The sequence below is a fragment of the Saimiri boliviensis genome, chromosome 5, assembly GCF_048565385.1.
Source record: "Saimiri boliviensis isolate mSaiBol1 chromosome 5, mSaiBol1.pri, whole genome shotgun sequence".
NCBI classification, from domain to species: Eukaryota; Metazoa; Chordata; class Mammalia; order Primates; family Cebidae; genus Saimiri; species Saimiri boliviensis.
The window spans coordinates 144,507,270-144,522,665 of record NC_133453.1 but is presented as its reverse complement, the minus strand read 5'-3'; the positions used below and the strand labels follow the sequence as shown (position 1 = coordinate 144,522,665).

At 46.6% G+C, this 15,396-nt stretch overlaps 1 protein-coding gene across 1 annotated transcript in view; it reads left to right on the top strand.

The window, feature by feature from the left end:
* The first annotated feature begins 4,854 nt into the window (after positions 1–4,854).
* The window catches only part of CHSY1 (chondroitin sulfate synthase 1), a 74,016-nt gene continuing 63,474 nt past the window's right edge, over positions 4,855–15,396 (top strand). Inside the window, exon 1 of the mRNA XM_003940563.4 lies at positions 4,855–5,213. Within this exon, the coding sequence (XP_003940612.2) occupies positions 4,894–5,213 (320 nt within the window). The 5' untranslated portion in view covers positions 4,855–4,893. The remainder of the gene's footprint in view (positions 5,214–15,396) is intronic.

The following is a 15,396-nucleotide window of genomic DNA, read 5'->3' as shown; positions in this document are numbered from 1 at the left end:
GGGAGTGATTATTCCTAGAGAGGCCTTAATTGCCAAGTTTGGATAACAGCATTGAGGTGTGCCTTAAGAGCATATATGACCTTAGCATTGGGTTTGATAGCATAAGTACCGGGTGTGTAAAACATCAATGACCTGGGGCCACTTAGCCACAGGTCTTATGGTGACAGTGTTTTCTCTTGCATTGTACTTTCAGATGTTTGTAGATCCCTATTGCTGCTGTATCCATTTGTAGCTTAAACCTTCTTCTGCAGCTTGAATGTTTTTCCCAAGCAATTTTATGCTTCGTTAGGCCTTCAGAAGGAATAGAGTCTGAGCTGCACATGTGGCCCCAGCTGTGCAGAGCCCTCAGGTGGCCATGTTGCTGCCCAGCTGTCCAATGCCTGGGTGCCGACAGGAGGTTCCCTCCTGTGGGTGGAAGCTTGGTCTTTGTGCGAACTCCCCAGCTGTGGAAACTCTGGCACTGCTTTTAAAGATAATGCATTTCTTGGCAAGGGATGGGAAAGACAAATGTCTCCCCCACACAAGGATTAATTCTTACACCAGAAGCCAAGTGTCCTCAGTCTCTGCAGTGAGGTTATCTCCCAAAGGACATTCAGGCTGTTTCCCAAAAGTGCCTGTACTGGCGGCACCCAACATCTTCTAGTTAGGAAGATCATATCCCATCCGGCCAGCCCACAGAGTTGTACTAAATTTAAATTTCTTCTGAGTCTTCTGTCACACACTCACACTCACACAGACACATACTTGTGTGAGAAGCACTCACACTGACTCAACGTCTGACGGAAACAGAGCACACTACTGATAAGCAGAATCTGGCAGCACGAAGCACTGAAGGACATTCCAGAACACCCAGGGCTGGGCAGGCCAATGTCTGAAGCCCGCACATAAGCCCTGCTCACTTGCCCTTTCCTGCATCTGACTGGAAATGCTGCAAGCAGAAGAAAATATTGAGCAAAATTAATAACCTAATGAGGATCTTGCTTGTAAGTTTAATAGCGGCATTAATAATGGAGCAGCATTTTATTGGTTAACAGAGGTTAAGTGGCAATGTTAGTAAAGTGGTCACTGTAGATTTTCTTCTTTGCAGGCAGTAAGCAGAACCTTCTGAAAGGGTGGATTCTTAGAACTCCTCAGCATTCACTGTTTCTTAAAACAGGCATTTCTAAAAGTTTTTTTCAATAAAAATTACCACTTTCTCCAAGGCCCCCTGTGTGAGGTGTGAGCGCAGAAGCCCTTACAGGGAACTCTGTCCGTTGTCTGAGGCTTGCTGCCAACAAACGATTGAGGTATTTACCGAGGGTTTCCAAGAAATTGCTGCAAATTATATGAAATGTTATACTGGTAACAGGCCTTCAATGTATTACCAGCAGAAAAAATGTAGAGTGTGTGGGAAGAAAGTTGCAATCTATGAGAAAATGTTCAGTAAGGTAGGTAGCAATGAATTTTAATGATGTGTCATAAAGAGTCACACTCATGAATACAGAAGGGAAGTTAGGTGATCTGGGATTTTTGAACACATTTCTAAATATTGGTGTGGAATCACTATGGAGGACCCTTTAACATGATCCAGCAGAAAAACTCATTTAGAGACAGCTAGCGTCTCAGAGCCCCTCCCAGTGGAACTCACTCCATGCGGAGCTGACTCAGTCCCACACTCCTGATCCCTGACCCGTCACAGTCCACCTCTTGGGCCAGTTGTGTGCCACTGGGAGTTTCATGGAATAACTACAGTCCAGGGCTTCCCTTAAAGTGTTCCTGTTAACAGTTAACACCTCCCCTTCTCTTATGATAAGAAAAATGATCAATGACCCTCAACAGAGAAGGACCGTAGCACAGTGAAATCAAGAAACCCGGAATCATGAAAAGTCTTTCCTCAGCTCACTGCAGTGAAATGCCTATAACTTTGATTCACGCTGCCTTCTCCTTACCTTTAAAAATAAATTAGGGTGAGGGGGGCTACGTAGGATGAGGAGCAGCAGCCTTGGCACCCAGGAGCTTCGGGTAAGGAAGCATGTGTGTGCACTGGGGGCAGATGTTCCACACCCTCCTTGTCCTCCCTGGCTCCTTGCTGGTATTGACTAGTCGGGGTGTGCTTTGCACAGGCCTTCATACTGGGGGCACAGTTCTGTGCAGCTCTTTAGGCTTCTGGCTGTCAGTGAAGTTCTTGATTCCAGGTATTTGCTACTGGCTGTGAAGTCCCCACTTAGGATAGCCCTGTCTCCTGATCCAGGCCCCCTGCTGGGACACTTTTGGATTCCTCCCCAGGAGAACGGCCTCAGCTCAACAATCCAGCTGCTCCTTCAAGCTGTGCAAAAGCTTCCCTCCCCTGCTCCTAGGCTGCAGGCCAAAATTAGTCCCTTGCCCTGGCAGACTCTACAGGACCTCAGTTTCTCTCTTCTCCTTCCAACCCTCCCTTGGCCTGGCATTCCCCTCTTTTCCCAGAGGGGCTCCCCTTAAGTGTTACTCTCCTTCTCCAGGAAACTGTAAGCCTTCAGGCTCAGCCTTTACGAAGAAAAGGGTATCCTTTCCACATTATGAAAGACCCCCATTGAGCCTGCAGGTGAGACAGGTGAGGCTGTTGACCTAGGAAATGAGGGACAACTAGGAACCAGGATACTGAGGAGGACAAAATATTTGGCATCCTCAAAATATCATCCCCGTCACGTATTTATATGCTTTTCATTGGATTCTAGTTTAGAAGAAAACGAGGTAAGTTAAAGCAGGTTAGAAAATAATGAAATCATTGACTATGCCACAAAATTCAACATCTGCATGTTGCCAGATTTGTGCTTTATGTAAATCACTGTGAATGATGGGGCTGCTGCTGAATGTGGGGGATCTGGTGACTCCTCAGCATGTGTGGTTTATGTCTTACTGGAAACCTCTTTCGATGGTTTTCGAGCCTGTAATTCATGGTTGTATGTTCTGTATTTTTCCCAAGACCACTGCTGGAATCCTGTATTCACGGCATAATGAGTATTTTATTTTTAGATGTGGATCACCTCTTAGGGAGGGAGTCTGTGGGAAGGTGGGTAATGAACTATTTTTAACATAAATCACAAGTGTCAAAGAAAGTGGTACTATCCAAAGAATAAACAAGAGTGACCACCATTCAGGTGCCTATCTGAAGCTCCCACAGCTCGGTAATTTAAACTGAGCGATACTACTTCAACCATTTGGTCAACAATGAAGAAAAGGTCCCAGGATTGCCCCAAGCATGCTTACTTTCTGTCCTAATTCCTGTGTTTATTTGATTAAATGAAGACAACTTCTCAGGCCCAGGGAAATACTTTGTCCTTCAAAAGTCTCATTAGAAACCCCCAATATACTGGTGACTAAGTAACAAGACTGAAACCCTACACAGCTTTTGTTACAGGGATACCTCCACTTTTGTTGCCTTAGCTGAAGTATTGTGGAGGAAAATGTATACAACTTAAAATCCGTTTGTGCCCAGGGATGAGGTTTAAAAGGAAAAAAAAAAAAAAAAAAAAAAAAAAACCTTAAAATCCGGAGTAGAGGATCTGGGACCCAAAATCTGTCTTTAGAAATCCACGGCACTTCTGCAGATAGACTATATTAAAATACTGACAAAGTCCCAGGCTAGGGGCACTAGCCGGCTATCTGCCCACACAGCGTGCAAATAAAAGTAAGGTTTACCATGCAGCGCATTAACATCATTTTCCACGTCTAAAAAAAATTCATTAAATGCTAGTACTGTATGAGAAGCGTGGACCTTAAATACTAAAGATGCTTTTTTTTTTTTTTTTTTCTTATTTTATGTAGACACTAGAGACAGGGAACAAGGTAACTGAATTCACGGTCAACTCGCAGGCGCGCTCGTCCTCGGCGCTCCGGGACCGCTGATCCCCGCGTGCGGCCGCCGCCGGACGGCGGACAAAGCTGCAGTGTGGTCGGGAGCGCGGGGCCGGGAGCCGGAGCGCGGGGCCGGGAGCGGGAGGCCGGGCCGGCGGCAGGAAGGGCGTGGCTGCGGGGCGCAGCGAGGACGGTCTGTGCGGGGCGGACGTGCGCAGCGTGGAGTCTGGGGGCAGAGAAGCCCCCGTCGCAAGGCTGGCTGCCGAGGTTCGCGCCGCGGCGCCGCGGTGCAGGAACCCGCCGCCCTCGCGCCGGGTGCTGGGCGCGGATAACGGGCAGCTCCGGCCCCGCGGGCGCCGAGCCGGAGCCCACGCCCCCTCCGCCCGGCCGCCCCCGTCGCAGACCGCGCGGGCGGGGCGCCCTAGAGGATTTTTTTTTTTTTTTTTTTTTTTGGTCAAACTTTGGCCACGTGAACCGCCCCTCATTCACTTTTGCGCCAATCGCGCGTCGCGGACGGATCCCGAGAGGGGCCACGACGCGCCGCCGGCGGGGCCCCTTCATAACGCGCTGTGCGTGACGTGAGGGGCTCCTGTTGCAATGGCGAGCTAAGCCGGAGGATGTGCAGCTGCGGCGGCGGCGCCGGCCACGAAGAGGACGGGGGCAGGCGCCACGCGAGCCGAGCCGAGCCGAGCCAGCCGGGGGACGCGGGCGGGGCGGGACGGGGGCCCGGACGCGGCTGCCACCGTCGTCGCGGTCGTGCCGGTCCCGCGCCTCCGCGCGCGAGCGGGAGGAGCCGCCGCCGCCTCGCGCCCGAGCCGCCGCCGGCGCGCGCCGGGCATGGTCCCCTCTTAAAGGCGCAGGCCGCGGCGGCGGGGGCGGGCGTGCGGAACAAAGCGCCGGCGCGGGGCCTGCGGGCGGCTCGGGGGCCGCGATGGGCGCGGCGGGCCCGCGGCGGCCGCTGCGCTGCCCGGGCCGGGCCTCGCGGCGCTAGGGCGGGCTGGCCTCCGCGGGCGGGGGCGGCGGGCTGAGGGCGCGCGGAGCCTGCGGCGGCGGCGGCCCGGCGGGCGGAGCGGCGCGGGCATGGCCGCGCGCGGCCGGCGCGCCTGGCTCAGCGTGCTGCTCGGGCTCGTCCTGGGCTTCGTGCTGGCCTCGCGGCTCGTCCTGCCCCGCGCCTCCGAGCTGAAGCGAGCGGGCCCACGGCGCCGCGCCAGCCCCGAGGGCTGCCGGTCCGGGCAGGCGGCGGCTTCCCAGGCCGGCGGGACGCGCGGCGATGCGCGCGGGGCGCAGCTCTGGCCTCCCGGCTCTGCTCCAGATGGCGGCCAGCGCGACAGGAACTTTCTCTTCGTGGGAGTCATGACCGCCCAGAAATACCTGCAGACCCGCGCCGTGGCCGCCTACAGGTGAGCCTCCTGCGTTCGGCGTCCCGGCGGCTGGCTTTGCGGGTCCTCTCCTGGCTCTCGCCTCCGCCCGCTTCCTAGGCCCTTCCTGGGCTTCCGGCGGGAGGGGGGTGCCTCGCGGGAGATGCCGGGCCGGGGGAGAACGGATCGGAGGTGGGATGGCGAGCGCAACGCTCTAGAACATGGCCTTTGGGGTCCAATGGACCTCACTGGGTGTGCCTCTCGCCCTGATTAAGGCACTTTAGCCTTTCCAAATCCAAGCCCCTCTTGTTAAGAGAGCCTGACAGATCGGGCCTCCCTCATAATATTGGGAAACTCATTGTACAGTACCTATGAAAGTGGAGGCAATTGAGTTATTGTTGGATTCCCTAAAATGAGAACCTTTGTCCTTGAAAACCTAGAGCCCTTGTAGATTAGTTCTCCCTCTCTACATCATACTTTTTACATTTCGCCGTGGGAGGCACTCCTATAAATGAAAGAGAATGCCCGCAGCACCCTGGACCACACCAGTCTGATGAGTAAAGAGAGAGGGAACCGTGGGGAAAAGCAGTTCTTGGCCCTTGGTAGATTCAGTGGAAAACTGCATTCTGGTGTTAATTAGTTCAGCTTAGTGGTGCATGCCTGTTATCCAGTAACTGGGCCCTAGTTGGCCAAATGAGTCATAAAAGTAGCTGGAATCGTGTTCAGGTTTAACAAAGGATTAGCCAATGTAGGCTTTAGAGGGGAGATGATTTTGGAATGGCTGGCATGGTTAGAATCAGATTTGTATTGGAGTGAATTTGAAGTTGGAGACCGTTGTAGACTCAATAAAGGGATTTGATGGAAACTCTGTATGTGTGAAGTACAGAAACACTGTATGGATAAAGTTTGGGTTTTATCCAGCCACAGAACAAACCAATATAGGGAATGGTTTAGAGCATGAATGGTGTGGACATGAAATTTCAGAGCAGCCAGTGCTGAGCGTGGCTGAGCTGGAGGCTGGCGCAATCTCAGCTTACTGTCACTTCCGCCTCCCGGGTTCAAGCGATTCTCCTGCCTCAGCCTCCCCAGTAGCCCAGTAACTGGGATTACAGGTATGCGCCACTACGCCCGGCTAATTTTGTATTTTTAGTAAAGACAGGGTTTCTCCGGGCTGGTCAGGCTGGCCTCGAACTCCTGACCTCGTGATCCGCTGGCCTCGGCCTCCCAAAGTGGTGGGATTACAGGCGTGAGCCACCGCTCCCGGCAGCTGTTTGTTCGTTTTCGGTTTTTTTTTTATAATTTTTTTTAAAGACGGGGTTTCACCATGTTGGTTAGGCTGATCTTGAACTCTTGACCTCAGGTGATCCGCCCGCCTTGGTGTTTGTTCTTAAAAACAATACCTTTACACTTCAGTTTTTAAATGCAGTCTTGGTCAGATTTTTCAGGCAGTAGATGTTGTGAGGGGAAAAGCATATATGATCTCCGTTGCCTTTAAGGCAGGAAATGAAGGACTGTGAAGGACGTTGAAAGCGGTCTTCAGTGACTGTCCCTTGAATGGCTTGATCTCTGTTCCTGCACATTTCCATTAGGGTCCTCCTTAAGTCCAGAGTCCACATCCCTCCATGAAGGGTCCTGAGCGACTGAAAAGCTTAGAATACAGGTAGCATAGACATAGACTAATGCAGCAATTTGGGAACCGGACGTTCAGGACTGTCTCCCAGATCTATCATGCTTTACCTGAGGTTTTATGGGAATCATATTTTTTGACCAGAGAAACAGCTACATCAGTAATTGAGGATGAACCATATACATGATTTACAGCATGGTTTTGAAAGTAAATCCATATGACTCTAGTGTAGTGACAGACCATGTAAAATCACAATTTGGGGACAGTTACCAAACTAGTTAGTACAAGTAGTAAATTACATGACTCCCTTATCTCCCCCATGCCCCCTGAACAAATGAATTTTCATTGTTACAGTAACAGCACATTCAGATCAGCTGGGGGCCTAATGCACCGGCAGTACTCAGAAAATGTAATGCAAACTAGAACTGCTGTTTCACACTTGGAGAAGATTTCCCAATCTCGGGTTTGACGCTCTTAATTTTGACCTCCTTTCCACATCTCCTCCCTCATCTTTTTTTGAATGGAAGATTTAATCTCATTATTTATTTTTTTTTTTCCAAGTGGTTAGGGGAAAGCAGAAACAGTTTGCCCCTAGGCTGGATTCTTCTTAGTGACACCTCTGCCTTTCTGAGAAAGGAAGACTCCTGTCAGGAAGTGCTATGTCATGTCACTCCAGCTTTCTCACATAAATTTCCATTTGTTTCTCAGATCTTAAGAAGTCAGAGTACTTGGAGCCTGGAGGTGGACTTGCCCTGCCAGTTAGGGTCCTTTGCCTCACGCCTGCCAACCCTCTGTTGAGACTGACCGCAGATGGCACAAGACGATTTTAGCCTTAAGGCTAAAAGTTAAGGAACTTTTGGGATAGGCCTTAATTGGGACGGAGGTTGTAGGCTATAACATATGATTACAGTTTTACTGCACTCTGCAGCCCAGGCGAAGAGTCCACACTGAGCCCTTAAATTGGAAATTCCATGCACAGTTCAGTATAAAAGCAAGCTTGACTCTTGTAGCACAAGATAGAACTCTAGTTAGGAAATGGATGTGCTGAGTTTTACATTTCTCCTGAAAGGTGAATTCATTCTTTATCTTAGAGAAAACTCTAGTTTGGGGTTTGTTTATTTTATTTAATTTTTTCTTGAGACGGAGTTTCACTCTTTTTACCCAGGCTGGAGTGCAATGGTGCGATCTCAGCTCACCGCAACCTCCGCCTCCTGGGTTCAGGCAATTCTCCTGCCTCAGCCTCCTGAGTAGCTGGGATTACAGGCACGCACCACCACGCCCAGCTAATCTTTTGTATTTTTAGTAGAGACGGGGTTTCACCATGTTGACCAGGATGGTCTCGATCTCTTGACCTTGTGATCCACCCACCTCGGCCTCCCAAAGAGCTGGGATTACAGGCTTGAGCCATTGCGCCCGGCGGGGTTTGTTTATTTTTATTATTATTATTATCATTTTTTACTTGAGTAGTCAAGAAAGGCAAGATATGACAGTCGAACTATAGAGGGAGGACTTAATGCTTTCTAACAGAGCATGCAGCCACACACTGTACACCTTGCTAAACAAGCAGGTGGCAGGGAGCGTGGCTGTACTGAGGGGAGGCCCTCATGGGCTAGGGTACTGGTTGGCATGCCCAGGCTTTTGTTGCACTCTCCAGCCTTGCCCCAGGAACCCAACGGTAGCTGCTGCAATCCCAGGCATCACATACACTGCAAATTCATTTATTTTTATTTATTTATTTATTTATTTAGTGGCCATTTGCAGGCTTTAAATGCTTAGAGGGCATGATTTCCTGGTCAGCCTTTTAAAAAAAATTATTATTTTTTTTTTTCCCCCAGGACAGAGTCTGGCTCTGTCGTCCAAGCTGAAGTACAGTGGTGCAATCTCATCTCACTGCAACCTCCACCTCCTGGGTTCTAGCAATTCTCGTGCCTCAGCCTCCCGAGTAGCTGGGATTACAGGCACATGCCCACCATGCCCATCTAATTTTTTTTTTTTTCCCTGACATTTGGGGGTTGGTTTCTTTCTTTCTTTCTTTTTTTTTTAATAAGAAAAAGAATAAAGAAGAGGAAGAAAAAGAAAGAGGAAGAGGGAGAGAGGATGGGGGTATTGCTTTATTGCCCGGGCTAGAATACAATCTAAATATGGGTATGCCTATAATTGTCCTATAATGGAGACATAAAAGAAAATGAGGGAAGAGAATAACAAACAAGGAGCCAGCCAACATTTTGTTTAAACTTCTAAGTTGATATGATGTGGTACTGATAAGAGTGTATATTTTGTGTATTTAAAGTGGAGAGTTCTATAAATGTTAATTACGTTTACTTGTTCCAGATCTGAGTTCAAGTCCTGGATATCGTTGTTAATTTTCTGTCTCATTGATCTGTCTAATAATGTTGAAGTCTCCCACTATTATTGTGTGGGAGTCTAAGTCTCTTTATTAGTCTTGTATGTCTGGGTATTCCTGTATTGGGTGTGTATATGTTTAGGATCTTTAGCTCTTCTTGTTGTTGCATTGATCCTTTTATCATTATATAATGTCCTTCTTTGCTTCTTTTGATCTTTGTTGCTTTAACGACTATTTTATCAGAGGCAAAATTGTAACTTCTGCTTTTTATTTATTTATTTTAGCTCTCTGGTTGGTTGGTAAATCTTTCTCCATCCCTTGTTTTGAGTCTTTGTGTATCCTTAAATGTGAGATGGGTCTGGATGCAGCATACTGATGGGTTTTAGTTTTTTATTCAAATTGGCTGTCTGTCTTTGGATTGGGGGATTTAGTTGATTTAAATTTAGAATTAATGACATATACGTGAGTTTAATACTGCCATTTAATATTAGCTGGCTATTTTGCCCGTTAGTTGATGTAAATTCTTCATTTTATTGATGCTCTTTTTAGTATTTTTTAGAAAGGCTGATACTGTTTGTTCCTTTCTATGTGTAGTGGTTCTTTCAGAAGCTCTTGTAAAGCAGGTCTGGTAGTGATGAAATCTGAGTGCTTGTTTATTCAGAAAAAACTTTATTTTTCCTTCACTTATGAAGCTTAGTTTGGCTGGATGTGAAATTCTTGGTTGAAAGTTCTTTTCTTTAAGGATGTTGAATATTGGTCCCCACTCTCTTCTGGCTTGTAGGGTTTCTGCTGAGAGATGTGCTGTAAGTCTGATAGGCTTCCCTTTGTGGGTAACCTGACCTTTCTCTCTGGCTGCCCTTAGTATTTTCTCCTTCATTTCAACCCTGGTGAATCTGACAATTATGTGCCTTGGGGTTGCTCTTCTTGAGGAATATCTTTGTGGTGTTCTCTGTATTACCTGGAGTTGAATATTATCGTGCCTTACTAGGTTGGGAAAATTTTCCTGAATAATATCCTGAAGCGTATTTTCCAGCTTGGATTCATTCTCTTCGTCACATTCAGGTACACCTATCAAGCGTAGATTAGGTCTTTTCACATAGTCCCATAATTCTTGGAGAGTTTGCTCGTTCGTTTTTTGTTGTTTTTTTTTTTTTTTTGACACGGAGTTTCGCTTTTGTTACCCAGGCTGGAGTGCAATGGCGTGATCTCGGCTCACCACAACCTCCGCCTCCTGGGCTCAGGCAATTCTCCTGCCTCAGCCTCCTGAGTAGCTGGGATTACAGGCACGTGACACCATGCCCAGCTAATTTTTTGCACTTTTTAGTAGAGACGGGGTTTCACCATGTTGACCAGGATGGTCTCGATCTCTCGACCTTGTGATCCACCCGCCTCGGCCTCCCAAAGTGCTGGGATTACAGGCTTGAGCCACCGCGCCCGGCCTGCTCGTTCGTTTTTATTCTTTTTTCTCTAATCTTGTCTTCTTCTTTTATTTCATTGAGTTGGTCTTCTACCTCTGATATCCTTTCTTCTGCTTGGTCAATTCGGCTGTTAAAACTTGTGCATACTTCACGTAGTTCTCGTATTGTGTTTTTCAGCTCCATCAATTCACTTATATTCCTCTCTAAATTGTGTATTCTTGTTAACATTTCGTCAAACCTTTTTTTAAAGTTCTTTGTTTCTTTAGATTGAGTTAGAACAAGTTCTTTTAATTCACAGAAGTTTCTCATTATTCACATTTTGAAGCCTGCTTTTGTAATTGGAACACACTTGTTCTCCATCAAGCCTTGTTCCGTTGCTGATGAGGAACTGTGATCCCCCGCTGAGGGGGAGGCGTTCCGATCTTGGGTATTCTCAGCCTTTTTTGGCTGTTTTCTTCCCTTCGTTATAAATTTATCCATCTGTGGTCTTTGTATTTACTGTCTTTGTAATTGGGTTTCTGAGTGGATGTCCAACTTATTGATTCTCAGCGCCGAAATCTGAGCAGCCCACTGCGCCAACCAAATCAGCGGTGTTAAGATTGATGGTGCTTTTCTGACTCTGCACCAAGAACCGACGCTCCGAGGTGCCGGCAAAACGGCCTCGCCGGTCACAAGAGTCGCGCTGGCGACCCGTGGGGCTCCTCCGCTGGGAATCTCCTGGTGCGTGAGCAACAAGAATTCATGTGAAGGTGTGGCGTCCTCTCGTTCTTTGCGCTTTCACTGGGAGCTACAATCCCGAGCTGCTAGTGATCAGCCATCTTGGATCTCTCTTGTTTATTTTTAATAAAAAACAACTGTTATTTGGGTTGTGGATGAAGGAGATGGCAGCTCTTTCAGTAAGATGGTACTGTGGTGTAGAATATGGAAAATGTCAGCATTTAGGTCTAGGGACTAGCAGTTAGCAACCTCTTCTTTCCAACAACTGTCTGAGATCTAGAAAGGGGCTAAAAAGGCTTTTGAAAATCCAAGGAGATAATGCCCGTCCACAGTAAAGGCACTGCACTTTCATGATAGAACATCTCCATCATTACACATTTTTTCTTTGTAGAGCTGCCATCTGCTTGAGGGGTGGATGGAGACCACCAAAACATAGTAGGGCAGTGACAGCTGATAGGAGACAAGAAACAGATTTTTCAAAGGAGGCAAGACAAAACTCAAAGTGTAGCAGATCAGAGACCAGCCAGGGCTGACCTTTGGAGGCCCTGAGTGACACCGTAGCGGTTAAGTTCACAGGAGTGATCTTGATTCATTACTTAGGATCTGTTTCTTTGTAAAGCACATGTATGTGTGGTCCTTCTCAGACCCTCAGTCCTGGGGGACACTATAGTACACCGAGGCTTGTTCTCATGTTCTTTGGTCAGAGAAATGACAATAAAAAGAGAGTTTCTGCTTGGGTGCTGTAGAGAAAACAGAAGAGGGTTGGGGCAGGGCAGGTGTGTCCTCTCTGTGTCAGGTGATTAGGGAAGGCTGCATAGGAAGTGGCATTTGGGCTGAGGTCTGATCATGAAGAGCCAGTTGTGTGAATATCACTGATGAACATCAAGGCCAGGGAAGTGCTGGGAACTCCCAAGGCAGGGACCAGCTTGGAAAGGAACACCAGGAAGGCCAATGAAAGAAACGGAAGGGGCTTGCTAGTGTCCAGTCTTGTGAAGCTTCATTCCAAATGAATTAGAAAGCCACTGGAGGGTTTACGCAGGAAAAGGAGGTGGGTAGCTGGGGTTTCTGTAAATAAACATAAAATAATTCATTTTGACTTATCTGCAAATTATTTGTATTCTAGGTCATTTCACTTTTTAAAATGGTACTGCGATTCCTCTGAAGTCATTTATTATGCGAATTAAGGACAGCTCGTCTGGACCTCTGGGTTTCCTGTGTCTTGCATTAGTAGATGCAATTCGTATTTTTCCCATATTTAAAACTGTTCTTCTCAGTTACGTTCTGTGATATATGGAAGGTTAATGTTTATGTAGTTCAGTCTGTGTCGTTCCCTTTCTGATTTTAGGTTCCCCTATCCCAGGTTCACAGTTACTGCCCTGGAGAGATTTTTAAAGGTAACGTTTCTTTCCTAATTCTAGAAAGGGTAGAAAGCATCTCAGCTTTATTTTTTCCCCAAATAGTATGTGGTGGCAGCAGCACGTGCTGTTGACAGAGTTCTCATTGCCCTACCGATCTGAAATGCCATCTTCATCATACTCAGCATTCTTGGGTATGTTTCTGGACATCATGTTTTGTTCCATTGATCTTTCTGTCTGTTCTTGTGCCAGTACCACCCAGTGAAATTATGGAGGTTGAATAATATTTTAATATCCGGTGGACAAATTCCCCTTTGTTATTCATCTGCTTCAGACATTTCTTGGCTACACTTACCTGTCCTTGCTGAGAGAGTTTTTTATGCTGTTTAGATTTTTTTAATCAACATTTTGATAAAAAGAAAAAGGCACACGTATTTCGCTGTTTTGTCCATTTTTATGCCCACAATCTTGAGCTAATCCAGCACCTTTTATTTGTTTTGGTTCTTACCCGCTCTGGGCTGAAGATAGGGAATGGTTTTACTCTTTTTTTTAATGTGGTCAGAAGAAAGAGGTGGATGGTTTCTCATTGCCGCAGTAGTGATCAAGGGCACCATTAAAGATTAGCATCAGTCTGTAGGGGACTGTGGGAAGAATGTTTGAGAAGCATTAGCTTGAGATACAGGAATCTTATTTCAAGATAACATTATCAGTTAATGATCTCTTCCTAATGCTTTAAAGGAAGGTGGACTGTTACTTTTACCAACCTTAATGAGATCCTCCTACCTTATAAATCTGAATTCATTTCCTTATTTCTTGAGCTAATAAATCATGTTTATCTTGAAGCCTTTCAGCGCAATCTTCACTTTCTTAGATGGAACTGAATTTGGCAAACATTTATACAGAAGGCTTTTGCGTATAAAATCCAAAGTGAACTTTTGGAGCAGCAAGTCATTTCAGATTATGGATTTTCTGTAGAAGACTAGTGAACAATGTGGCCCTGAAAATGAGTGTACAGTAGTTTTTATGTCATGGTTCAAGATCTTGATGCCCTCAAACAGAATATTCCAGGGATAGCTATGGTTGTCAATCGGGCATTGTACATGACTGTTTCCGTTGTACCGGCAGCTTCACTTTTCCCTGTCCATTAACTAAGCTGCTGTTTATTGAAAGTAGGTTGCTAATACTGGGCCCAGTCTCTGCAGAGTTCATAGTCTCATAAGGAAATGAGTGACGGTATTGGTTGATGCGGACTGTCAAGGTGCCTGAGTTCACTGTGGGAGAACAGAAGAAAGAGACTTACACTCAGTGTGTGAATGGATCGAGAAATGTCTTGCCCACACCCCCACCTTTTTTTTTTTTTTTTTGCCCCTACCTGAATATTGGAAGATGAAGAAGTGTTTTTGAAGCAGACAACTACAGGTTTCCTGAAACATGAAATGGCAGGAATTAGTGAAGGACCAATGAGAAAGGCCAGCTGCTTGGGGCTGGGTGTAGGCTGTGGGTGGCAGACTGGTGGACAGGGCCATGGAGGGAAGGTCTGTGCACCAGGCTTAGGAATTTGGGCTTTGTGGGATTGGTGTCCAGAGCTGTTGGTGACATTTCAGCAGGAGAGTAGCCTGATGGGATGTGTGTTTTGGAAGATGAGCCCAGTAGTGTTGCCACTGCAGAGGGTGGCTGCAGTTGGACAGGACTGGTACCTGTTAAGGGGCACTTGGGTAGTATTTATCAAAAACTCTAAAATGCAGCTCTCCTGAGGTCTAGGAGTTCTAGAATTTTTTCCAAAGGAATTTTAAAGGTGTGCTTAAAGGTGTGCATCTGAAGTGGAAATGTCAGCTATCTTGGGTGTCCTGCTTTAGGAGCTAAGGACCAAAATTGACTTAACTGATTCATCCATACTGTGGTCTGCATCTCTAACAAGTAAAACTGGTGTGGCTGAAACATTTTTGTTGACATGAAGAGAGGTTCAGGATAGAATTAAGTGAAAGTTAGCTGTAAAACAGTATGGCCAGTCCAAGGCCCTTTGTGCTTAAAGTAAAACAAAGCATGTGTTTGTGTACCCTAGAAAAGGAAACATAAAAGAATGTACTCACTGATGCCAAATGATCGTTTAGATTCTTCTTAGCACTTTTCTATATATTCTAGTTTTTCTACAGTGAGCAGTTATTTTGTAATAAAGCTACAGTAAAACCACAAAAGATGCAGCTGTGAGAGGAACTGAGAGGAACTGTGCATTCTGTTTTGGGCATGTTAGGCTGTTGGCATGGAGGTCCACTAGGCACACGGCTGCCGCAGGCCATTCTTGTTTCAGTCAGTTACCATGAATTCTATCCTGAAGTGACAGGACAGGATTATTTTAGCACGCATTTACTTGGTTAGTGGAACGACGGTTTTCCTCTGTGACTGTAACTTCATGCTTGCAGATGATACTGGGGAGGATCTGGTGGCAGCATTTTCAATGCAGGGGCCCCATCTTTTGTGTCTTCAGTACTCAGTGCTTCCATCTGCTGTTGATGCCTTTTTGGCTTCTTGTTCGGGATGGAATTGGTGAACAAGAAAACCTAGTTACAGTTTAGAAACATAAAAGCTGTCCATCTTCTCACCTGAATTCAGTGTCATTTCTGAAGCATTTATAGCTACAGCATTTATTCTGTAGACAAATACATTTTCTGGATGATTAAAAATAAGGTACAGTCTGCTCTGATGTGGTGTCAAGTTGGTGTTTGTAAACCAAACACCTGAGGTTTATCGACAGTGTAGTTGTTGA